The sequence below is a fragment of the Phragmites australis genome, chromosome 13 (genome assembly GCF_958298935.1).
Source record: "Phragmites australis chromosome 13, lpPhrAust1.1, whole genome shotgun sequence".
In the NCBI taxonomy this organism is placed as follows: Eukaryota; Viridiplantae; Streptophyta; class Magnoliopsida; order Poales; family Poaceae; genus Phragmites; species Phragmites australis.
The window spans coordinates 25,790,963-25,817,552 of NC_084933.1; the positions used below are offsets into that span (position 1 = coordinate 25,790,963).

The 26,590-nt window shown below is 43.9% G+C and overlaps 3 protein-coding genes across 3 annotated transcripts; all 3 read left to right on the forward strand.

Annotated features, from left to right (window-relative positions):
- Positions 1–325: 325 nt before the first annotated feature.
- On the forward strand, positions 326–3,179 carry LOC133888988 (putative RING-H2 finger protein ATL69). The gene is made up of 3 exons (XM_062329417.1): positions 326–933; positions 1,807–1,904; positions 2,572–3,179. Exons 1-3 carry the CDS (start codon positions 760–762, stop codon positions 2,888–2,890), a joined length of 591 nt encoding a protein of 196 aa, XP_062185401.1. The 5' UTR covers positions 326–759; the 3' UTR covers positions 2,891–3,179.
- Positions 3,180–15,782: 12,603 nt separating this feature from the next.
- Positions 15,783–17,191, forward strand: LOC133887722 (ethylene-responsive transcription factor ERF027-like). The gene has a single exon (XM_062327689.1). It carries the CDS (start codon positions 16,075–16,077, stop codon positions 16,690–16,692), a length of 618 nt encoding a protein of 205 aa, XP_062183673.1. The 5' UTR covers positions 15,783–16,074; the 3' UTR covers positions 16,693–17,191.
- A 6,652-nt stretch (positions 17,192–23,843) lies between these two features.
- LOC133889135 (dehydration-responsive element-binding protein 1E-like) lies at positions 23,844–24,880 on the forward strand. The gene has a single exon (XM_062329601.1). It carries the CDS (start codon positions 23,904–23,906, stop codon positions 24,567–24,569), a length of 666 nt encoding a protein of 221 aa, XP_062185585.1. The 5' UTR covers positions 23,844–23,903; the 3' UTR covers positions 24,570–24,880.
- The last annotated feature ends 1,710 nt before the right edge of the window (positions 24,881–26,590 follow it).

A 26,590-nucleotide genomic window follows, 5' to 3' on the forward strand; every position in this document is an offset into this window, starting at 1 on the left:
CCCTAACCGCCCTCTCAGAGGGCGGCTAGAGGCTAACCGCCCCCTGAGAGGGCGGTTAGCCCCTCTTGCCGCCCTCTGAGGGGGCGGTTAGGCCTACCGCCCTCTCAGGGGGCGGTTAGCACCCGTACCCACCCTCTGAAAGGGCTGCAGCCCTCTGAGAGAGCGGTGGGCGTCTACTTTTGCAAATCTTTTCGCCGGGAATCTATTTATTTAAATTTAAACTCGAAAAAATATAAAAAAAAACTCATGCGAGGACTGGCAAATGAGCCCGTTATGCGAAGAAATGTATAATGGCCCCCGGCAACCCCAACCCCAACTGCCGCCGCGCGGCGGGACCCACGCGTCAGTCGCCTTCGCCCTCACCCACCCGGCGGAGCGCAGGGTCGCAGGTGCAGCAGCAGACTTGACCAGGAGAAGAGAACACCACTTCCCAGCTCAGACCAGCAGCCGCCCCTTCCAGCCTCCATCGGCCACCGCTCCCCCTCCGCGCCTCGCCGGCCGCCGACGCACCGTGCCGACCGCTCCTTCCTTCCCCGCCGCATCCCCCTCAGGCGGCGGCGCCAGTTCCCGATCGCCAGCGGCCCACGCGCCCCCACCCAATGGGCGCCCTCAGCCGCAACCTCACAGCGCTTCTCGCGATCCGCCGTAGCGGCAGCCGCCTGTTCGAGCGGTAGGTCAACTCGTGCGCCGCGCGGCTGGTGGTGGTGTGAGGACACAGGCGGAGGGGGGAATTAGGGGACTACTCGGGGTGCAGCAGACATGCTGGGGTCGGGGCTGAACCTGGTCAGCGCGGCGCTCGGCTTCGGCATGACCGCCGCCTTCGTTGCGTTCGTCTGCGCGCGGTTCATCTGCTGCCGAGGCCGTCACGCGGACGCCCGCGCGTCGCCGCCGCCGTCCTCGCCGTCGGAATTCCCCGCGGATCTTGACCTTCCGGTTCGTGCAACACCTCGATCCATTCCCCCCTTGCTGTTGATGCTAGTATTCCGCTGCTGTGACTTGAGGACGCTGTCGTTCCCAAAAGGGAATTTTCCTCGTGTGGTATAAAAATCGAAAATGGAGGATTGGATGAGCATTTTCTGTGTTGGTAGGCATTGTCCTGTCAAGCCAGCAAAGTTCGCATGTGCCATAAGTTTCTCGTTTTGGCCATGAAATTGCTATGTATGAGCCTTAGTGCGTAGCGAATCAAATGGGGGATAAAATAGGGACACAAGTGGATGAACCTTTATTTACCAGTGGGTTTGATGCAGGCAAACTTGTTTTGATTGCTTGGGGTTGCAGGGGATTCTTGAGAGATTCTGTACCAATTTGGTGCCTCTTAAAAGTTAGATCAACATACTACTAACTTGTTAGTCGTCCTAACTTTCTGTTTAGTATATGTTTAGTATATGATATTATGTTATGGCATTGTGGCTGTTTTAACTTTTCCTATGTCTAAATCAACTACGTTACAATTTTCCCTGGTATTTCAATCAAATCTGGGTGAGTGAGCCCACCATACAGTCTAAGAGAATATCCCTTCATTATGCGCTTGCACAGATACCTGCATTTATCCTGAAGGGTAATAATCCTTTACCACGAACTTACTGTTAGTGTTGTGGACTTGTGGTAACTGCTCTCTTATGCCTGCGACAGCTAAAGTACCAGCTTTCCTTCACTAGTACTACATATGAAACAATAATTTCTGAATTGCTGATCCTGCTTTTGTCCTTCTTGAGCTGATCGAAAGATTGTACTATAGAATCAGTGGCTAATACAGTATAGGAATATTTGTAGTTTTTACTAATGTTATCCTTTTACATTGTTCAGATAGAGCATGTTCGTTGTGGGTTGGAACCTTTGGTTGTTGCTGCAATTCCGACCATGAAGTACAATTGTGAGGCTTTTCATTCTAAAGATGATGCCCAGTAAGTGGAAATTTCTATATATGAACTAAAGATAAGCTGAACTAATTTTTTTGTACTTCAATGTATAAAACATGCCTCCAATTGGTTGATGTTATGACGGAATGATCTCACTGGAGTATCCATGAGCTATCAATCATAATTTCAGTCATATGGTTATTGTAACTCGTATATTGGCACAAGAGCTACTCATTATTCCTTTCTTCTCTTAGCCCCTCACCCCATTTTTATAATTCAACATGTTTGTTCTTATGTCCACTAAGCGTTTGAAGCTTGGTTGAAAGTTACTTTAGTTGAAGCATAAGAAATCCACATATGTATATGCACTTGGTGGAGGATGCACACGTAAGTTTCTTTTTTTATGCACAGAAATAAGAAACATAACAAAACTCAATTTCAACCTAAACTTTAGAATCTTACAAGATTTCCCAATTCAACTTACATTGATGCCTACTCGTAGCCAATTAAACTTAAAATTCGCATATAAGTCTGGACCAAATTTGCAGACTTGAGTCATTGTTTCTTGGATCAATCTGTATTCCACTTGGTGTCCTACCAAGGAATAAGTAAACCTTGGGATTGGCCAGCCTTAGCTGCAGTGGTGCCTGTACCGCTGTATAAATTATTTTTTTAGAAAACAAAACAATTTAATGATTGTTTGTTTCTACAGGTGCTCCATATGTTTAGGCGAGTACAAGGAGAAAGAGATTCTAAGAATCATACCGACATGCCGTCATAACTTTCACCTTGCCTGCTTAGATGTATGGTTGCAGAAGCAGACAACTTGCCCAATATGCCGAATCTCATTGAAAGAGCTGCAGGCTGCCGTGTCATCTTCACGTAGCATCCAGCAACTCCCCACTGTTCCAGAGAATTCCGTTAACACAACACATCAATGGCTCCTCCCTGTTCATCATGATCACAGAAGTGAAGATAATAGCCCAGAGACACAAGAATCAGTAGAAGTGGTTATTGAAATTCGACAATGAATACATCAGTGACATGACTATTGAAGCAAAGAAAGGAAAACATGAAACTGCAGAAGTGGTTATTGAAATTCGACAATGAATACATCAGTGACATGACTATTGAAGCAAAGAAAGGAAAACATGAAACTGCATTTCCTGTATTTTGCATCAGTATGTTCTGCGGGACTCTGAATATCGCGTCCTTCACTGCATTGAGCAGCATCATAATGTTTGATCTCAGAATTACTTTGCAAATGAGACATTTCGTGTACATTTCACGTGGTAGGTTAACATGCTATGTCTTTAGACATTTGTGGCCGTGAATTCTTCTTAATATGATGCTGAATATGATAAGTACAGTAAAAAATAGTGAATTTGCATCGTATTTAGAGCTGCAAAAATGTCTGCCTTCTTGCTCCTTAAAGCTGGTGATACACGATCACCACATCTTGTTTTACGGTTGTTCTGATTTATTCTTTTGGTTATCTAGTGGTTTATGGGATTTGACATAGTAACCTCTTCAACCCCCCCCCCCCCCCCCAAAAAAAAAAACCGTTTCGAAGAACTCAAATAAAGTCAGCCTGGGACTTTACATATTTCTGTCCTTCTGGTGCTTGCTGGTTAACCAGAGATCTCCCTTGGCTACCAGGACGCACAGATTATGCGGCCATTTCTGCGAGGCCGTACCTGCCACAGAATGCCGTCCATGATCAGTGATCCGTCCTCTTCTCCTTTTCATCGCTGTGCAATTACACGCTACACCTGTCTGTCTGTCTATCACTAGTCACTCCATTTGCTTCGTCGTTCACAGCGGTTACAGTTGCAGCTCCCAGTAAGCAACGATTCAGAGCCAGGCGTAACCGTGTGGACGCCCGAGCGCGTGACAACCTGTCCGAGTCACACTAGCAGGACGAGGGAGACGGCGGCGCTATCACCGTCACCTATCGCCTAGCGGGATCAAGCGGTCGCTCTCGCCGCTTTCCATCGCAAAGCGTCTGTTTCAATTGAGCTTCACATGGCAGATTCCATAGGCCACCTGATGGGGACGCGGTTTCACGCGCGGCGCTCGCCGACTCACCGGTGCCGCCAGCGGGATTAAAATCTGCGGGAGATTCCGGCTCGTCTCCAGATTTTGGGATGCATAATCTTTGTTAGAAAATAAGATGATCTACGTTTTAACTATTTGGCAGTTGCTTATTAAGTAACTATCCTACAGTTAATGGATGTCCATTCGGGAGTAGTGTCTTCTACACTCCCTCAACATCTATATGTATCAATAAATTATCAATAAAGAAATTAGTTGAATTCATTTGTAATTTTTCTTTACATTGCAATCGACTCTAAACACGTTCTCGCTCACGTATTTCCCTACTCATTCTAAGTTCAACCATCAAGACCAAGACATCATCTTCTGATCGAAGATGTTCATACCTTGCACATGACACTAAAGAAGAATGACGTCTCGTTCTTCCCTGTCTAGTCCTCCTCGACCACACCGACACCTTCACCACTCGTTGCACCGTCATCGTCCTCATCATCCTCATTGCGGTGGCAAACCCCACCGTAAGAGCAATAGAGTTGGTTAACCTTCAACTCGTTGGAGTTCTTTGCTCTCCTATCTCCAATCGATGTCCTACCCCGCTCATCGCGTTCCATAGATGTCGACCTCAGCGGCGGGGATCCTCTTTTACCATCCGATGGAACCGACAAAATGGCCAGCGGAGATGGTGGTCACCCATTGGTTTGACACTCTGGGCGATGGTAGCACGTTGTAGTGTGCGCAACGGCTGGCACAACCCGATCTGATGGTGAAAGCCCTCGTTCAAGCGCCTGACCATTTGATGGCGCCCTTCCCCAGTGGTGGTCCGTTTGTTATAGCTGCGCCCAATCCCCTTTAGGCGCTTGCCCATCCAACGGTTCCTTCCATCACCCGGCTGCACGCACCTCCCTCCAGCATTCACATCCTCAAGCGAAAGGTGGCTGGCGATGGCCTGCCCAGATATGGCAACTTGGAGCGTCGACGGCCTATTGCGGGCCTGACGGCGACTCGCTCGCTCCCGAGCCAGCCACGACCCATATCGAGGCCTCCCTCTGGCAGCACCTGACGCCTACGTACTGTACGACCGGCTCCCAACATCTGGCCAAGCCTCCACATCCGGCGATGGCCTACCCTAAAGCGGCCAGATCCGGAGACGACAGCGCCCAGCCTACCTACTCCCGTCCGACGCTCATTTGGGTCGTGCTGGTTGGCCACGCCACACCAGCTCAGCGATGTCCCTACAAGGCGATGCACCGGCCAACAGCTGGATGGTGTGGACGCCTACGGCCGGCAGCGATGCCGGCTCGACCCTACCTGCCTTCGTGTCGGTGTCGCATTAGAAAAGGGGTGGGGTAGGGGCGCAACACCTAGATTTAACCGCCCCTCCCCTCCCCCCCCCCCCACCCACCCACACACACACTTTTTATATGGCACCCCTAAGCCGGCCGTAAGGCCAACAAAGCCCAGGCCAAGGTTGCTCAACTGTGCTCTCCCGTGCCTAACAGCATGGGCCAAAAGGCCACCAGGGCTGCATCATTGTGCAGAAGTGATCCTGAGTTTCTGAAAAACTACAAGATGGTTCAACTACCAGTACTATGTATTAGTACTTTTCATGTTTAGGCTCTCGGTATTTATAGTAATTGCGCATTATGTTGTTTACGGTTGTAACTTCATATTCCAAACCCGGTATTATCTGGAATCCTATAATGTTCAATGTGTTTGATATTATATATTCTCTATAACATGCAGTTGATTTAATGATCGTGTTAACTTTGCAATTGAGATTATTTTTCTTGCAAAGTTACATATTAATTCACCTTAATTAATCTCAAAGTGTTCTTATACCCAAAAGTGCTTAATTGAAGCAAAATTAAAATACAAAATCAAATTAAGTGATTACCTCAAATATTTAAGAAACACAAGATAATGAAATTATAAAATCTACTGCATATTTGCAAATTATCCACCATTATTGTGATGTCTATATTTTATCATCTTGATTTAATGATCACCTTCAATGTGTTCTTCGAAATATTATAATAGCATAACACAAGTTAATAGGGACATAAGCATCTACTGATAAATATCAGATTATGTCTCCTACAACTACGAGATCTACACTATATTTAATGATTATCTTCAACGTGTTAGCTACATAAATTAAGATCTATACTATGTAATTCAAGTCTCAACTTGACTTTACAAAATTTTACATCATCATTATAATATTACCATGATGATTTTTAATTTACCTATAATAAATTAACCAAATCTATAGTCTAATTCCATGTATGTCAAGATGACTGGAAAAAAGTTTGATGCACTCGCGCTTGATGGTCACAACTATTGTAGCAAAAATGATCCTATAACTTGATAAATTACGCTTTATATATGTTTGCATGAGTAATGGATCCATTGTCGGGTGATATGGATAGAACCTATGTTGATACATTGCCTCTACCTTGAAATATTAATGATTCCTTATCCTTGTAACCTAGTTATGGTTTTGTTAATGTCTAACTTCAAAGGTTAATCAAAATGCTTAGCAGTGCTTAGATCCTCGGTAGAAGTCGAGCGACAGTACGGCTGTTGTTTGTGAGCATAGGGTTTGCTTAATGTTCACACTAATTATGATTATGATGTTGGGTGGTAGGAGATGCAAGGATGAGCCAAGATGTGGGCGGTGCTAGGGTAGGTCAGGGGAGGAGCCTAAATGTTATAGACCGCTTGTATCTGTTAAGCACTGATCATCGGTGTTGTTGGTTTAGCACTTTTATGTACTTAACATATACTCGGATATGGGACAGGTAAGCCAAGTACCATAAGTCGCAGCGTTTATTTGACCTATGCGTCCGGGCTGTGAGAAAGGGCTTGTAGAGGCACCGAGAAGCGCCAGTAAACTATAATACGTTCGAGGTCTCGGTGGCCTCCACATACATCGGGCATGGGGGTTCAGGGTGGGTACGTGAACGGTTGGTAGGTGAATCATCACTCGCAGTTGACGGGCTATATGGGCGGTTGTCTCATGTCTTGTGGGTCCAGGAGTACCCCCTGCAGGGTGTAAAATCAAATCGAATTGTCACGCTCTTAGTTATCGAGCAAGTTTCTGTCCATCTGCATCGATCGTAGAGTTCCAACTTTAGGGTTTTGGTATGGCATATTGGTTATGGCGGGTGATGGTAGTCGTTTGCATGAGATGATTCCACTTACTTTTATATGCAAGTGGTTGGTTACAAGGTAGAAATATAGTTGTGGTTTAGTATAGGTGCTCACACCTAGGTGTTAAGATTGCTTACACGTATAAATTTACTTAACCTTGTGGCCTACTCCTTGCTAATGACTCAATTGCATAATCATTAGAGTCAGGTTATGATATGTACCCAATATGGAATAAGTCCTCACACTGCTCTTTCAGGTTTGCAGGCGAGGAAAGGTTAGTTGCCGGCTACTTCATGTCTGTCGATGCTGGCGGCGAGCAGGAGTAGTGCTATCTACTCGAGTGACATGCTTTTAGGTGAAGCCTAAGGGCATATGACTTCACCTAGTTGTTGTTGTTCATAGATGTTATTTTTTCGTTATGTAATATCTCCTTAAATTATTGTAAATTATAATCTTCTAGATACTTGTAATATAATTTAATTACTCGCTCTTTCTTAAGTTTTGTTGTAATGCTATATATTGGAAAGGCATGTGTTCCAATCTTAGGCACAAACACGTGTCGGGACTACCGAATGGTATTCTGATTAATCATCATAGTCGTGATTAAGCAAATATTCATCATCATAATTAATTAAAATACTATTTGGATGGTTCCTCATATGAGACCTCGCCTTGGTGGCTTGGTGGCTCATCGTGGTTGAGGTTTTATCTTGGTGACTTGATATCTCAAAAGCTATGACCGAAAGAGTCTTGGCGACCAGGAGAATATCCTGTGTGGAGCTTCAACGTAGACTAGGGGTACTTTGTGTGCCACCAATACCATGGATAAAAATTTCTTGTGTCGAGTTTGTCTCTCTACCTTATTTACGTTTTCGCATTTACATACTTGAAATTTACCTTGCTAGAGTAGGTTGCAATCCTCTTAAGAGGTAGAGTAGACACACTAGATAAACCTAGATCATATTTAGATAGAAATTGAGATAGATTTATCTTGTGAAGTTTTTGGAGCCATTCGTTTCTAAGTGTCCCAATTCACCTCCCCTCTTATGACGTCATCGTTCCTCGTAACTATCCAACATGGGCTATGGACGTCAAGGTCAGTCCTACGTCCGGTGGAATTATAGCGGCACTCTAACCTCCCCAAGAGAGAGATCCACCGCTCATATATCAAGTTAAATATGAAACATTATACATAATAAAGCATCATATTCATCCGGATCTCAAATATGAGTATCTGATGGAAGAAAATCCGAGCACTCTGCGGCTAGCTCTTAAAACAAGATATGAACATTAGAAGGCAGTTTCTGATGCAAGTCATGAATGGTCATTTCTCCGACTCCAAGATTTCAAATCCGTCAGATATTACAATCATGTTGTTCATAAAATATATTTCAAGCTGAGGTTTTGCAAAAAAGAACCTACATATGCAGAGAAGATATAGAAAACTTTGTCTACTATACTTTCTGCTGATAGGATTTTATAGCAACAATATCGTGCAAGAGAATGCTAAGTTTATTCTGACTTAATACAAGCATTACTTCAAGCTGAAAATCATAATGAACTTCTTCGAAGGAATCATCATCAGCATCTAATCGGCCTCGCTCTTTTACCTGAAGTACATTCTAATGTTCAGAATAATAACAAGTTTGATAGCCCTTTTACACGCTAACCAATAAACTTCAAAGGTAAACATAAACGGAATAAGAAGCAGAAGACATATGCACCGAAGAAGCGGGAAGATATTTATAAACCCAAACTTGACAAATTTAATGTTTGTCTCAAGTGTGGATGCTACATGCACTCTAGTAAGAAATATCGCATCTTGAGACATTTAATTGATTTGTACAATCCGTAGGACATAACCGACCTACTAAAGGGCAAAGATTTGAATCACACTTCAATCTTCAAATTTACACCACCAAGAAGATTAGTTATTCAAAAAGGTTCCACAATAACCAAGTAACAATCAAATCCTCCAGCAGCTAGAAGACCCCATGAGTACGGAGAACATTATCGTCAAATATGCTCTGAATGACATGTTTGGAAACTTTAACTAATCTCCCAACTCCCTAGATATTAGCTTATCTACGTCTAGCAGTTGTTGTAATAAATATATTATCATCATTATATATTATACATCACAATATTATATAAGCACTATAATACTATATAAAGTTTGTATATATTATATATATCTGATAAAAAATTTCATATTAAATTTTTCATTTCTACATATTGATATCTACAGGAATCAATCCGATGGAGAAATAAATGTGCCTTGTGCCACAAGTTCTATATTTAGGAAAACAAAATATTTTCAAACTCTTACTAAGAAACAATGAAATATTTTGACAATTGTTGAACACGATATAGTGATTGTTGGCTCTGGTTGTGCCATAATTATTCTCCCTATAGTTACTCAAGTCATAATCGATGATGCTCTATTGTATTCCAATTTAACTCGTATTTTATTAAGTTATAAATATATCCATCATAATGGTTTTTATATTAAAACTCATGATGATAACAAACAGCAATATCTCCTCTTAATCAAAACAATGAATATGACACGCTTCCCGATATAACATCTAAATTATACTATACAAAATATTTTTTCTATCCTGATCAAATCAATACTTGATAAGATTGTCTTGGTCACTCTACTTAAAGATGATGAGAAAAATTATTAAAACTTGTGTTATCCAAAGAATTAATTCTCAAAATCCTTATATTTGTGTGCACCACATGCATCATAAAAAATTTAATTTTAAGACTCTCTTATCTTAAAATTTATAATACACTATCTCTTTTCTTTACGTTACAATCGACTCTCCATATTCTTAAAAAAAAGATTTTGGGACACATCCTTCGGCAAAAAGATTTTGGGATGCATACAGTGGCGAAACACGTAAGCATGGTGGCACCGGACATTCACCTGCTGTTCTGTGTTGTAACAACACAGACTACGCCTACCTTTAGGAAACTAGGGCATATATGTTCAGACTTCATCGGATCGGAGAAGAGAATTCCCATGGGAAGAAAAATGATAATTTACCCACCTGGGATTGTGATGTCAACTCCAAAGCCAGCATTTGAGCACCGCACCTTATCGCTTTGATAGCCTATGGGGATAGAAATCCATGGTTGTTACGAGTGCATTCCCCTTTTTTAAGATTTTTGCCAAAAAAAAAAACTCCACATCCCGAATATATTAAATTAACATTAAGAAAAAACATCGTAAGTCGGCTACAACCCACACGCTATTACTGAGCGACCATGTCACGATTACAAGAGACACACGAGGTGCTTTTTTTTTCGAGAACTAGAGATCGAGTCCTGTTTGATAATCTCACACACTTAGATCCAATCACCGTGCTTATCGCATGTTCTTATTTTTTGCCACTTTTAGCTACTAATCATAAAATGTCGTGGATAAAAATAGACATATTTTTTACAATTCGTAGCAGTCCTTGGGTAGTCAATATATTATGTATAGTCAACCACAAGAACATGATTCCAGGTCATCTTTGGCCATGCACGGTACCTACCGCACCTTAAAAAAGCTGAACTTTAAGTGAATACGATCGAACGTTGAACATGTTCGATATAGTGCCACAACTGAAACAGTGGAGCACTTGTGTGTTTGGCTCCATTTTACTATTTTGCGTTTTTGGAGGAGGGAACATTTTATTCATCATCCACGATCACTAAAGCCACTAACCATTTTGTTTAAGTCCACGTCACTACACAATTTGCTCAGTGAAACCGTGATAAAAACTGCCAAACATTGTGGAGGTAACTTGCACAAGATCTCTCTCTCTCTCTCTCTCTCTCTCTCTCTTGAAATTTCCCTTTTTAAAAAATAGGATAGTGATATTCTCCACTCCTAGGAGCTCAGAATGGAGACCTCAGGAACCAAAGAGCAATCTGAAGCACAACGCCCTTTCAACAATCTGATCCTACTTGATCTCATGCTAGCAAAAATCGGATCTTGGTCCGAAACATAAATCCCTTTCAACATATGATCCCGAGGAAAATGTGCTGGAGCGAAACATGTCCATGTCCAGATGTCCTCGCATATTTGGCCATTTGGGGGGAGATCAACGAGGCAAATGAAGCAACGCTGAGCATATTTAAAACGCGGCGGGAACGCGATGCATATGCCGCGACCACCGGCGAATTTGCATCAGACAGTTAATTGCTTGCCAGCTTGCTTGCGAGTTGCGAGTACAGCACAGGGCACACGGACCCCGCCGCGCGCCGATACGGCCATACCAAAAGTGGAGCGCGTCGTGGTGTAGCGACGGCGACGGGCAACGAGGTATTCCCAGATGAGATAGACCCCAGGGCATCCGGCCATGCGGGGGCGGGCCTACATGTCCCCAATAGTGCGCGTCTCTCCCAGGAAAGATTTTACGGTTTGGATCAGAGAAAAGCCTAAGACTCCGAGTATACGAGGGGGTTGGGGAGGAAGACCACGCGCGGCAGCATGCCGCATGGTCATATTAACGGAAATACTACCTTCGTAAGATGTATCGAACGGACGGTCCACTTAGTTATAGTATTATTGGATCAGTCTAAAAATATTTTTACATCTCTAATATTTTAGATGTTAAATTTAATATTTAAGATGTTATGAAAATTTATTGCCGTAGTTATTTCCGTATGTTGCGTTCCGGGAATCTCTTGCATATAGATTCGGATCCGAAAAATTATCCATTCGAGTTAATTCATATATATCTTTAATATTTCAGATATTATGAAAATTTGTTGCATAAGTTTTTCGAGAACGTTGCATCCTAGAATCTCTTATGTACAGATTCGAACCCAAAAAAATTATCCATTCAAGTTAATTCCTATATTTTCACATTTCTAATGTTTCAAACGTTATAAAATTTTATTGCAGAAGTTATTTTCGTATGTTGCATCTCGGAATATAGGAATTAACTCAAATGGATAATTTTTTAGAGTCCGGATCTGTGTGCTTTTTTAGTGCATTTTTTTGATGTTGCGGACGTTGATTTCAAATATTGTAGACGTTAGTCTTTGATGTTGCGACGGGCAGTTGCAACATTTGATATATCGAACGTCCGAGCTCTAGCTTTACCATTTATATATAGTTCGCGCTGGGAGCAGGTTTAGGGATTACAATCGATCTCTAGGATCGTTACAGCTGTTTGTTAGGATATGCAAGAGGTATTCATTGGTTAGGAAACAAATAGTATTGCTAACATCCAGACAGTCAGTGCAAAGCTTAGGTCGAAATTTAGAAGAGGACGGTGAAGTTAAATGAGTTACAACTGGATTAAAAGGGGTCAAATCAATGAAATATGAAAGGTTAGATTTAAAATACACTACAAGATGTAAAAAATACATTATAAAATATAAAAAACTTATTGGACCAGGAGACCACAGCCCACCCTGGCCACGGCAATGCTCCGCCCATGCCTACAGTCACAGTGAGAGGTTTTCAGATGCATAAAATGGACTGAAAATCAAGAAACAGCTAAGTAGGCAACCACTTAGTCATGATATCGGTAAACTGGAGATTGGATGGCACGAACATGACCAATCTAAACATTTTCCTGCACAAAGTGGATGTGATCTTAATATGCTTGGTTTGGCGATGTTAAAGGGGGTTGGAAGACATGTAGATGGCCCTGACATTGTCACAAATAGACGACAGTAGCGGACTAAAGTGGAAGATACAATTCCTGGAGAAGTTGTTGCAGCCAGCAACATTCAACCACATCGTGAGCAACAACCCTGTAGTCTGCCTTGTCACTCAAACGAGACATGGTCGTTTGTCGTTTGGATGACCGGGAGATCAAGTTGTCACCGAGGTAGACATAGAAACCTGAGGTGGAATGAGAGTGTCCAGATAGCCAGCCCAATCCATATCGGGGTATGCAGTCTCAAAAAAAGATGACATGGCATGTAGATGTAGAGCAAAATCTAATGTGCCCTTGATGTACCTTAGAATACGCTTGATCAATCGCAAGGTGAGGTTCATGAGGAGCATGCATGTGTAGACATACCTGTTGCATGGCATAGGTGATGTCAGGATGTGTTAGCGTTAGATGTTGAAGAACACCATCGAGACTTCGATACCCAGTTGCGTCAGCGATGAGGTCACCAGCAATCCGTGTACAACTTGGCTTGAGTGTCCATAAGGGTCGTGGCCAAATCTCACTCAGCCATGCTGGCCCGCTGAGGTCAATAGCATACTAGCATTGTGACAAAAACAAGCCTTAAGAAGAGTGTGTCATAGAAATCCCAAGGAAGTAGTGTAGATCAACAAGGTCCATCATTGCAAACATGTTGTGCAAGCAGAGAGTGAAATGTGAGTGAGGAGCTCAACGGATGATGTTATGATGATGATGTCATCAACGTAGAGTAGAAGGTATGACACGTCCTTGCCGAAGTGAAGCACCAATAGAAGCATGTTAGACATCGAGGCATAGTACGAGCATAGGTGGCGAAACACTGGTACCACTCACGAGGCGACTGCTTGAGGTTGTAGAGGGACTTGTGAAGTTGACAAACATGTTAGGGATGCGAAGGATCGACGAAGCCCGACAGTGATGCAAACGACATTTTTTTTTTATTTTCAGCCTTTTAATCATTTTCGGCCTTTTTACCAACTATCAATGTTTGAGCAGCTATTTGGTGATGCAAACGATATTTTTTTTAAATTCTTTTCGCAGATAGTCTTAGAATTACATCTAGTTTTTTATGGGATTTTTTTTCTGAATTTTTTGAGTTTTTTCAAAATCTATTTGAATTTTTGACTTCAAATTTGGTTACCAATCGTATTATGAAACCGAACCGGACCGGGACGGTCGGTTACTTCACATTTTGAGCGGTAACCGACGTATTTTTGAACTCTGCTGGTGAGACGCACCAAACACCGCAGCTGTCGAGAGAGAGGGAGATTGGGGAAGACCATGCGTGGCAGCATGCCGCGGGGTTTCGTTAACATACAGCTCACGCCGGGAGCAAGTTTGGGGATTACAATCGATCTCTAGGATCGTTACAGCTATTAGGATATGCATGAGATATACATTGGTTAGGAAACAAATCGTATCTCTCTGCCAGCTAGGCTCTGGACAAAGTGGTCGTACACTCGTACGTCGCGACGGGCCGGCCCTTCTCCTGCGCTACATAGCACCCGCCCGCGCCCCGGCCACTCTGCTTGTCGTTGCTCCCAAATCTTTCGTTCCATTGGTCTCATGGCGCCCATTCGCTCAAAAGTACTCGCGCCGCCGCGCGTCAAGGTTGAGATTGAACTCCATCAAGCCGCCATACAATGATACAAACGGAAGGTTCTATATTTTTATGGTCACTTTCCATTTTTAATGCAGTCCCTCTTTTTAAGTTCATGTGCGTCAGAAAAAACACATACTATACGTGAGAGCTGCTCACTTGTCCGAGAGCATAAAATTTTATTGCTTGCTGATCATTCTCTTGATCGAGCAGTAGCCCAAAATCAAGCAAACAAGAGCTTGCAAAAACCATCTCTATTCTCTATTTGGGCATTCAGTCGAGTAGAACGTGCATAGTTACGTTGCATACTCTAAGAGCACTATAATAACGGTTGTTTGTTAGAGTATCATAAAATATACTCCGGTTAAGACAAGGCCGTTTTTTAGGCTTGTGAATTGGTCCAAACACCCAAGAAAACCCAAGGTCATCCAGGAAGGTTCAGAAACCAATCGGCCTAGTGTAAAAGGGCAATTAAGACTGTACACATGCTTCTTCTTGTGTTTCAAAATAAATAACATTCTAATGAGCATGGCATGTTCTGATAAATAGCAGTATATTCTAGAGTCCATCAGCAAATTATCGATCTCAAAATGTGCTCCGGTAAATACTAGCATATTTTTTTGTGGTCATTTGGAAGTAATTTTGAGGGTACTTTAGTTGGATGTTCGTATGTTGTCTGCAGGACATGACATACTGTTGCAGCTTGATAAAAATTGGCTATAAAAGGGTTCGTACGTGTGAGAACAACCACACTTACACATATCATAAGAGTGGGAGAAAACAGAAACCGCTAGACAAAATGATTAAGAAGCTCGTTTCAAAAAAATGATTAAGAAGTAGCTTCTTCACCCATGGATCAAAGGTTATTTTGGAACGGCGCCCTGATTTACCTCACTTCATTTTCAAATGAGAAAAGTTTCAGAAACAAATCCCGAAACTTTCATGTATTGCTCGGAGCTCGGGAGCTGTGATGAAAACACTTTGAAACTTGGAATTTTGAAACTTGAGACCTTTAAGGTAAAACCTCTTTGAAACTACCACATGCTATCCCGTTCCAACCAGATCATGTTGGCTAATCCGCGGCTCGGTGTTTTGGCTGGGCCATATTTTGGGAAGCAATGTTAATGTCATTCTGTGTGTAAGCGTCAATGATTGACGATATTCTAGCAAAATTGTTCCCAATTTTACTAGCCAAAATTCCACTACTGATTTTCCCCGAAAAGTGGGCCGAGCAGTGGCAACTAGCAGAGCAATTTTTTGTTATGGCAGGTTGCTACTGTACTTAGTTTATAACTTATGTTAAATCATAGCGGTAGTCACCGCCAAACTTTGGCAAGCAAATTGCGCAATCCATAGAAGAAAAGAAAAAGAAGCCCGACAAGGATCCCCTCAGCTTATACTAATCCAGCAAGAAAGTTTAAAAAACACACTGTCCACTTGCCCGGAAGCAACAGGGGGGGGGGGGGGTTCTGTGGCTGCGATATTATTTACCAGAATCGTTGTTCGCGTCCAGCACATCGCAAGCGAAGCGCCATGGCGTCCCTGACGCTTCCCGCCCGCTCCGCCGCCTCTTTATATAGCCGCGTTCTCCTCGTGCGTTTCCTGGCAACCTGCATGCACTCGCGCAGCCACAGGTAACTGATATCCCTGCACACATGCAGATAGTGTAGGTCGAGAGCCATCAGCCATGTACATAGTCATTGGGTGTAGTGGAGTGGAGCTGCTGCTGCCCTAACGCTGAATGTCTGGGCACGGCGGACCGCAGTCGCCGCGGTCGTCGGGGAAGCACCCCTTCTACCGCGGCATCCGGAGCCGGAGCGGCAAGTGGGTGTCGGAGATCCGGGAGCCTAGGAAGACGCGCCGCATCTGGCTCGGCACGTTCCCGACGGCGGAGATGGCCGCCGTAGCGTACGACGTGGCCGCCCGCGCGCTGCGGGGGCCCAACGCGGCGCTCAACTTCCCGGACCTGGCCGCGTCGCGCCCCGCGCCGGCGTCCACCTCCGCGGATGACATCCGTGCCGCAGCCGCGGAGGCCGCCGCGTCACTGCAGCAGCTGCCCTGTGACGCTCCCGGACGCGGCATTGCTCCCGTGGCCGCTGGAACAGCGTCTCAGCAGATCGGCGGGAGCAGTGCGGCTGCTGCTGCGGCGAGCAGCGCGGCCGCACAGCAGGAAGGCGGCAGCAGTACGGGGAATCCGTACTTCCTGGACGAGGAGGCGCTCTTCGATACGCCGCAGTTCCTGCGCAACATGGCCGCCGGGATGATGATGAGCCCCCCGAGGCTCAGCCGCAACTCGTCCGACGACTCGCCGGACCCGTCAGAGGCCGGGGAGAGCCTCTGGAGCTACCGTGATCCGTAGATACCGGTAATGGTGATGACAATAATAATGGATGGCGATGGAACTAATAAGTTCTACCACTAGTGTATTGCTGCAGATAATACTCCTCCTGAACTTGGAAGCTAGCCGGAATGATACGGGAGAGATAAAGAGGTACATACAGGTGCCCGTCCGTTGATCATCATCTTTTCTCTCCATTAATTTATGCAGGCCAGCCTTCATATGTACAGTAGGATAGCTTCATCTGCCGGAAGATGCCAGTATCGCTCTATTTTCTCCTCTCTTTTTACCACTCGGAATATGTGGTCTGGTGTGGAGTCAGAAAGGAAGGTCTCCTTTTTATATTAACTTTTACTTGGCTTGATTGGAATGCCAAGTAGGTGGATCCGCTGTTGTACAAGTGGATGTAGCTGTGTAACAATGTAACCTTGTACCGTGCAAATTGGTAATTTGGCGGCGGATCAGCTATAAGATGATGTGCGCGCGGCGCATCGCTCCGCCTTAATTACCCTTTCCTAAACACTCTCTGCTTATGCAAATCGTAGTTTAACTTAAATCTGTGGGCGTGTTAACTTTTGCTTTTGGGGGGTTTGGACATTGAAAAGAAAGGTGAACAGAACAACGGTCGGGTTGGTAGCTACATCTATGCATATTCAGTTGCTGCAGTGGCACGGTCGTTTGTCGTAACTATATTGTTTTTAATTTGAAAATATGATAGTCATTTGTGTATAACCAGACAAATGTTTGTTTTTAGCACACCCAAGAAAAGCGATAGATTTCATGTAGGAGTGAACCTCTTCCTTCGGTAACAATTAAGAGATGGGCTCCATATATAAGGACACTTTGACTCGTAATTCCTATAAAAAAATATTTTCATTCACATAAAAACTTATACATTGTAATAGTATTTTTCATTAGGGGTCTAGTTATGTCTTTTTATGTTGTCAAACTAAATATATAACTTTTTATCTATTGATGGTCAAAATTTAAAAAATTGACCAACAAGAATTTTAAAACAACTTACGATATTAGTCTAAGAGAGTATCAAGTTATGGATGCATATGATGCAAATGAAGTTTCGGTGTGAATCTATCTTTCTAATTAAGCTCTATTGTATCTAGACCAGACTTATTCTATATTACCATTAAAGATTCTTTATTTTAGCACAACCTCGATATGGAACCCTTCACGGCCAGCTTCAACCTTCGACGCTATACCTCGTTATCGTAATCGTCACCCCCCAACCTCTTCATTGATGCATCTTTGCCTCCTCCTATTGCCGACCGACCTTTTTCCCTACTCTATGTAATATGTTGCTCTCACTCTGTCCCATCGTCCCATGATTTTTTGCAAAAAATATTGTAGTCAATTCAACCGTTGGGCTATCACACCTATCCCCCTACTCCCTACTCCCTAGCTATATATCCAGCTCTCGCGTGGTGAAGACTGTACCTTGACCCAACGGTGCTAGAAGGACGACGAACATTGTCTTAGAACAAATCCGTATGTTTCAAAGGTGTGTGAAATTGATCCAAATTTAGCTATATTTTGGGCATACGAGGTTTGACAAAAGTGATAATTAAATTATGGATTGTCTTACGGTTAAACAACTTATACTTTTATTGAGCTCAAGTCTTTGTTTATCGATTGAAACAAACAACCAACTGGTCTCCACCAAAAAAGTATTAGTTAAAATTTAGAAAAGATCATTTACACTTAAGGGAAAAGGATCTAGGATGTATATAGCACATTTTTGCGAGCATAAATAGGAAATCTGTTTAAGTTATACTGCTATTTTGCTAGTTGTGGTGGCATTAGCATATTCTGACAGATACCATTTTGAGTAACCATTGGAGATGGAGTGCGTGATACTCTTCAGTTGTCAGTACCAAATTTTGGTAGTAGTTCATATTTGCAAAGTTCGTTGATATTATTGAATCTTTGATAATAGCCTACTCCCTTCGGTCTTTTTTTTATGTTTTGGACATTCACGGTCTTCGATGCGTAGCTTTGATTACTATTTTTAACTAGAATATATTTATAAAATTCAATAGGTTTATGATAATATGAAAGTATTTTTTAAGAAAAATCTACACGTGTAATTAACATGTTATAAAGCTAAATATTCTAAAAGTTATTAATAGTTAAAATTTTAAAAATTTGATCAGACCTTATCCAAAATATAATGTATTTATAACTGAAGGGGTACAACAAAACAAACGTACGTACTTAGCTCCAATATAATTGATTTCTTAGATATTAATTAGGTATCCATGTAAAAAAAAAAGTTGATATGTTCAGCTATTTAAAGATGAGAGAGATGAAACTTGTTTTTTATAAAAGAAACTAGTTTCTTCCTTATGCTCTTTCTCCCCCTCACATTCGATTTTCTGTGCCCTCCATAACATAAGCAATACTCACTCATTCTTTTCCCGTGAGGCAACCTAGTTGGTTACCTATCAAAAATGATAATTTTGATTATAGTATATGCAACCATTAATTATTTTAAGAGATCTAAAGAAATAACATATAAATATCATACATTAAAACTTTATTTTTTAATATTAATTTTTTACTCTCACTCCTTTAAAATATCACCTAAGAAAGTACAGTAGTGGGAGTGGCCTTATGCCCGTACGTGATCCAAACGACGCGCAGCAGCACGCAGAGAACTAGCCTCCTCCGTGATCAACACGTGTCCGCCCCGTCCCCGCACCCATCTGAGAATACATGGATGCAGTACTGACGCAACGACAAAACACTCCGCCCCATGCTGCCCGCGGGTGCGGCCGCTGGGCATGCAGTGGTCCACCCTGGCCCTTGCCTGAGCGCGCACAAGTTGCCGGACGAGCAAAGCGCGGCTTGGCGTGGGGCCGCGACACGCCCCACCAGAGGCCGCGGCGGTACGGAGCACCTGGCGGCACCGCGGGCCGGAGCGCGGCCGAAACGAATCGAATCATGGCGTCACGGACGTATGGGTCACCGTGCCATTCGTGCCCCCGCCGTGCAGTTGTCCCAGAGCTGCTGCGAATCTAGGATCTCTGTGCCCATTGCCCAGCGCCGTGAACCTGGGTTGCTTTGCTAACCTCCGGCACAATCAACCACGCCGGCCCCAGGTTCCCTTTCGAAGGCGCATAATTGACACGACAAAGACGGATTAACGATGTGGTTCATTAACCAACTCACTTTTATTACTGCGTAGTTAGATTTGTTCCTGAGAAAAGAGGTCTGTTAGTTTGACGCTATCTCAGTGTCCAAGCTGGCTAGTCTTCACCTTTTGCAGACAAAATCCACTGAACCGCGGACAGCAGAAGTAAGAGCTGACCAAATCGAGCAAACTCACAAGTATATCCAACGAAGATAAGCCGTAGTACAGTGCCACTGTGAATTTGTGATGGCGATAATTTTTCTTGCACTTTCTACGCCCGACCCATTGGTGTCAGCATCAACAGAAAACCGGATCAAACCCAACAGCACGTTGAAGGATTCAAAAAGCGACGGTGTCAGCATCAACAGAAAACGGGACCAAACCCAACAGCACGTCTATCCGTCGGATGTCCATCAGCTCATACGACTCCAACACAAGATCACGCGCTCGCCAACTCACACGAGAGCACATCAAACCGTCCGCCTTAAAGCCCAGCCTATGAGTAAGATCACGATACTTCTCCTTGGGGTTTCTTTCAAGATTTTTTTATTTTTTAAATTAATATATATATATATATGTCAGTTTTGAAATTTTGTAATTCTATACTCATGTCATCTATTGATATATGTCGTCTGTTGGAATTTTATTTAATTTTTAAATGAATTAGGGATGATTATGAAATAAAAAAAATTGAATTTTTTTAAATAGTTGTGATTCCATTCTAGAGATATTTTTAATAGTGGATTAATCTAAGAGATTAGAAGCTAGCAATTTAATTCACAAAGGTTCATAGTATATGGATGTAAATATCACAATGTGGGGATAGAACATGGATTCTACTGCGTGAACCAAGAGATAGAATGATTGCTTGGAGTCTCTAACGCGATGTTGACGGAGGACAAAAACTAAAAAAATAAGTCAGATGTAAGATACTAATATAGTAGAATAAAATATCAACAATATCTTATTAAAGCAACATAGCTACTAAAGTACTCACTAAACCCTAAATGTATCCCATTTTCAAGATGGTCCTCCTATGCTCATACGGTATCGGTGTCCTGCAGCCCTGTGCTCTCACGTGATCCATTGAGCATGTGAGTGGGTCTAGAGAGACCACTATCCGCAAAGGTCGGCCGCTGGAATCTAGCATCTCGTACTCCTCCTAGCATGTGTGGGCACAAGTGAGAACATGGGTGTACATATGTACACTTAAATTTTTTCATAAAAAATTAATTATATATCATATTTGTTTTAGGAATAATAACTGAGTGCATTAGTTATTGATGAAAGCAGCATATGTATTTATATGCTACAATCAAACATAACGCTAGGCGCAGTTTGTTAGCGATCCATTGTATGTAGCGGTTGTGACACGTTTTGCGGTAGAAGTGAATGCATGGAGACTCGGTGAAGTGGTGAACGTGATCATGCAATTGGTTGAGGACATGCATGATGAGTTGGCGAATCACATGCAATAGTTGAGGACGCACCAAATGACTCGGTGAGGCATGTAGTGACAATCGACGTGCCCAAAGACTTGGGTTAGTCTCCTACGCATTTGCCTTTTTCTCACTACAACCGGGGTAGCCCTGGTGGCCCAAGAGGCAAAGCCCAATGTGGCAACACGCAATGGCCTAAGCCCAACACGGCAAGCTATCAACGCCCAATCGTCCAATCCCCAAGTGCCCAAATGTGCAGGGACATCCCGGTGGCCCAACACCCAAACACACTCATGAGATGGAGGAGGATGGCACCGAGCCTAGCAGTGGCGCGAGCACAACAGGGAGAGACGGTGCGAGCACGGTATGGTGCTACCATGGCAGCGCAAGCACGAGCGTAGCAGGGATGTGATGTACTAGTGTAGCAGAGCATTGCCACAACATCATGAGTACGGCAACACAAATTTTTTAGCTATATATACATATTGTTAAAATGTTGTGTCCACCACTGCCTCCTAGGTTTGTTGCGTACCTACAAGAGGTGCTCCGCCTAACTGGGAGGCCTCTATCTCGTCCTGCATATGACCCCGGCTGAGGAAGGCACCAAAGTTAGCTGCGTAACTCGTGGTACCCTCCCTGGTGACTTGCTCTAGGTACTCTGTCGCCGCTTGTATGTCATCAAAATCATCAAACTTTGCATGTAGTTGATGGAGCAAAACATGTTAGAAACAGTGTTATCGTCCCTCGTGGGGTGGATATAATCCACCTATCAATCAAAAAATGAAAAATATTAAGCATATAAAGTTAGAACATTAATCGTGAAGGAACATATATTAAGTAACATACCACAAAATGGAGTAGAAACCTTTTTTAGGTCCATACGTCTCTAACTCGGATAACGTCTTGTATGCGGTGGTGTTGTCCCTTCACACAAGGGCACCTAACCATCCCAAAATGCCGTCATGCCAAGTGGGACCTACGTCCCTCGCACCCACCGCTTGGCCTAGGCAGGGTAGGGCAAGCAGGAGTGAGATGTTTTCAAGTGTAAGTGTCATCTATATGCATGGAAGATGAAACATGTGCATCTCTGACCTCTACCTGTCCACGAGCGCTGCGAGCAAGGCCCGATCAAAATGAACCGCCATGTAGACTCTACTCACCTGAGCCCCGCGCCTGCCTCCACAAGCCTACAGAGCAAAAGAAGCACAACCCCGCGCAACCTGCAAATAAAATACAATGTAAGTACAACACTTCACAAACAATAGAAGACGTGAGTGGAATCTATAGAAAAACCTAGAGATCCAACACTCGTCTATCCTCATGAGCTGATCCAGAACCCGTGATCGAAGTACCAGAAGCTCAATCGTCTTAATAGCGGTTAGGTAGGAGCTATGCTTGTCATCCACACGTGGGTTATGCAGCTCCGAGTGGTCGACAACCATTCCTGCAAATTTATATGATAATTATGGTCTGCAAAACAAGAATTAAATAGAATACTAATAGTAACATAAATAATGTCATCTTCTCTATAAAAATCTTGAAATAACACTTATCTGACACGCATACCCACGATCGATAATAAACTAAATAACATAACATAATAAAATAAACAACTAATGTTACTCTATATTGCTCTTAAACCTAAATCTAACTGTCGTTATACATTGCTAAAAAAAATTAGATCTAATAACAGTAAAACTATAAAAAAAAAACTTAGTTTAATAGTTACTCTACGTTGCTTAAAAAATCTAAATCTAATAACAGTGCAACTATCCAAAAAACATACGTCTAAAAGATATAACTATTTCTAAAAAAACATATGTCTAACAGTTACAACTATCAAAAAATATATATATGTTTAATATCGCTAAATCCTGGATGATACATAATCTATGTCCAAAATGATATCTAATGACTAACCTAAATAATTTGTAAAAAAAATATATTAAGATTAGGATATTCACCTCCAATACTAATAAATTTTAGCAGGACTTTGATGCTCTCCTCTCCCTCTCCTCCCATCTCCTCTCTCTTGCGTGCATAGTGGAAGGGCCGACGCACCCCTTAAATAGGAAATCTTGTCATCTATTCCACGGGCGATAGCTAGGTATCGTCTGGCATGTATGGCATCGTGACCTCGTTATGCAGGCTGAGACCACTGACACCATTGTCGTCCGTTGGTAGGACACATGCAGGAATATAGATTTGTAAAATTTCAAAAAGTACACGTACATTTGGATTTTTGGATTTAAAAAAAATATAAAAATGAGTAGCTGGAGTAGCAAAAGCCGGCCCACCACCGAGCCCGAGTCCGCAATTGCCCGTTCCTGCGCGTGGCGCGCGTCCCCATCCGCTTCCGCGAGGCCTCCAGCTGGTCCGACAGGCGACCGAGCAACGCACCCAACCAACCCCCCGCGCGAGCCCAAACCACCACAGTCCCGCGCGGACCCAGCTCACACATCACGCTTCACCTAGCTGGCGCCCTTGTGTCACGCCGCGTTGCAGCAGTGCACGTGCCCGCGTCCGTACGTCGCCGTCCCATGTAACCCATCGAATCCATAACTATATAAACCGTCGCCGCCCTTTCCCTCCCGAATCCAAACCAAGTCAGACAATTCGAAACCCTTCTCGAGGCCAGTGGACTGATGGACTGGACGTACTTCGGCAGTGGCTACTCCTCGTCAGGGACGCCGTCTCCTCCGGCTGGCGGCGACGGGGACGAGGACTCCTACATGACGGTGTCGTTGGCGCCGCCCAAGAAGCGGGCGGGGAGGACCAAGTTCAAGGAGACGAGGCACCCGGTGTACAAGGGCGTGCGGAGCAGGAACCCCGGGAGGTGGGTCTGCGAGGTGCGGGAGCCGCACGGCAGGCAGCGGATCTGGCTCGGCACCTTCGACACCGCCGAGATGGCGGCGCGCGCGCACGACGTCGCCGCGCTCGCGCTGCGCGGCCACGCGGCGTGCCTCAACTTCGCGGACTCGCCGCGCAGGCTCCGCGTGCCGCCGCAGGGGGCAGGGCACGAGGAGATACGCCGCGCCGCGGTGAAGGCCGCCGAGCTGTTCCGCCCAACGCCCGGACAGCGCAATGCAGGTACCGAGGCGGCGGTGATAGCGGCGCCCGGTGTCCCAGGGTGTGCGGAGATCTGTGGGGACTTCCCTTACTACCCGGTGGAGGATGGGCTGGAGTTGGAAATGCAGGGGTACCTTGACATGGCGCAGGGGATGCTCATCGACCCGCCACCGTCGACTGCGGCTCCGTCGGCGTGGATGGATGACGAGTACGACTGCGAGATCAGTCTTTGGAGCTACTGATCGTGCGCATCTGGACCCGGCTGGTTTTGGCGCGAAGAACTCTATATACAGTTTATGTGCTAATGTGTGCTGTTTCCCTGCCATTCTGACGAAATGTAATGCGATCAGAAGGAGCAGAGGAGTGTGCTTTAGGTTTCTAGAGGCCGCATTCGCACATGTGGCAGTGTCACTTGCGTTAACATGGGCCAAGGTCGCCTTTAGCGCCAGAGATGACACTTGGTGCAGGCACCGTAAGATCAGATTGTGTAATAAACAACAGATTCTGCTGAATGTTTGACCTCGCAGGCATGGTCCGCAGGGAGGTTGATGAAGTTGCCATGTGACTAGTCGATGAATTCGAGTGGAATTTAGCTGAGAACATGCTCTAAGGATGGAAGTCCACTTGGGGGGGGGGGGGGCGAGGATTGGGAAAGGGAGGCAAAGACTCTACCTTTATGTTCCAGCATTTTGAATTTGTGCAGCCCAGGCTATTGCAGAGGTCTTGCTGCGACTACTGTACCTCTGTAGTGCGGGTAATTATCCTCGAGTTTGCTTGCAGGTCATGGTCTCAAAGTTCTATCGACTCAATATTTTTGCAAGGTTGGTTCTAAATATGATCTTGTTTGTAGTATTTCTTTTAGTACTTAATTATTGTCCCAGGCTATTTTTGTTTGCAGGTGCCATGTTTTCCTATTGCTTGATGCTATAACAGATCCTACCGGATCGTTGTATAAGACTCAATGTCTTTCCTCCTCTTAATACAAAGATACGTATCTCTTCTGCGTATTCGAGAAAAAATTTGTCGAAGGGATACAATAGGCTTTTTCCTCTGCTTCTGCTTATTTCAGATTTCTCATATAGTAGTCACGCATTTTTTGGTTTCACTCCATCGAGTTCAGATGTTTCTCATTTTAGGTGAGTTCATCAGAACTTGCGCTGTCGGTGAAGTTTCTTGTGCAGTTTCAGATGCAGTGCAGAGTAAGACTTAGGTGTCCCCTCTCCATGTCCCTTCTAACTTCAGACAGACACTTTCTTCTTTTTAGATAATAACGAGAAAGACACTTTCAGGAACAAAACTAAAGTAGTGAGAGCCTGAGAGGCTTCTCCATTCGTAACCTTTCTGACCTGGTCAGATCTCAGATGAGAGTGAGACTGATCGCCCCACTGTGGAGCATGCGGATGTCGCTTTACCTTCACCAAGTACTCCAGCTACAATCACTTCAGCTTTCAGTGTTATTTCCACGCGAATGTGCTAATGATCCAACGGGCAACATGAGGTAACCCGCTCCTTCTCCATCTTCTGAATATTCACCGTGGTTGAGTACCTCGACAGTTTTTTTTGGGGAAAGGGAGTACCTTGACAGTTGACAGAAATAGTAACAACCCCTGACATCAAATGAAAGACTCATAGGGCAATCGGAAGATAATCTATTATTAATATTTGAGTGTTAAAAGTAGCACCCACGTTCACTCTCAAAGTCATGAAATTACCAAGTTAATGGCAAGAAAAAGAGAATAATCTACACCATGAATTTATTATGTCTATATTTCAATGGTGTGGATATAGTCACACAAAATAAAGAATCCAATGAACTAAAATAACTGATGACATCATCTTGGGAAAAAAAATACGTATAGTATAAGGACTCCTCTTCCGTGGTGGGCACTTGGACCAATTTGACTCGAGCAAACAAGGAATCCAATGATCACGTATTCACGTTAAGGGTCACAAGACCAATTTTGACCATGTTATGTGTCTGGCACAATAAATATCTACAATTCCCGAACGTCAGCCGAACTTCAGATTGGTTTTCGCCAAAACGTTCTCACCGAGATCCTCGACTATCGTAATGTCATATTGGTTTCTCGCGCGGGATCTCTAAATCGCAATCAACGACGGTGTTGTGCCCGTTGGACGTGATCAAGATGCGGCTACATGTGTACGGCCTTCCTTCCAACCTCTCCTCTGTCGCGGCACCACCTGGTAAGATAGATCGGCTCACGCATGCTTCCTCTGCTCCTTTCATCCCAATACACCACTC

Excerpts from the sequence above, each read along its gene's own strand:
- LOC133888988 (XM_062329417.1), top strand. The coding sequence starts at position 760 with ATGCTGGGGTCGGGGCTGAACCTGGTCAGCGCGGCGCTCGGCTTCGGC. Across the intron at positions 934-1,806 it reads CCGCGGATCTTGACCTTCCG|ATAGAGCATGTTCGTTGTGG; the intron begins GTTCGTGCAACA and ends TACATTGTTCAG. Across the intron at positions 1,905-2,571 it reads CATTCTAAAGATGATGCCCA|GTGCTCCATATGTTTAGGCG; the intron begins GTAAGTGGAAAT and ends TTGTTTCTACAG.
- LOC133887722 (XM_062327689.1), top strand. The coding sequence starts at position 16,075 with ATGTCTGGGCACGGCGGACCGCAGTCGCCGCGGTCGTCGGGGAAGCAC.
- LOC133889135 (XM_062329601.1), top strand. The coding sequence starts at position 23,904 with ATGGACTGGACGTACTTCGGCAGTGGCTACTCCTCGTCAGGGACGCCG.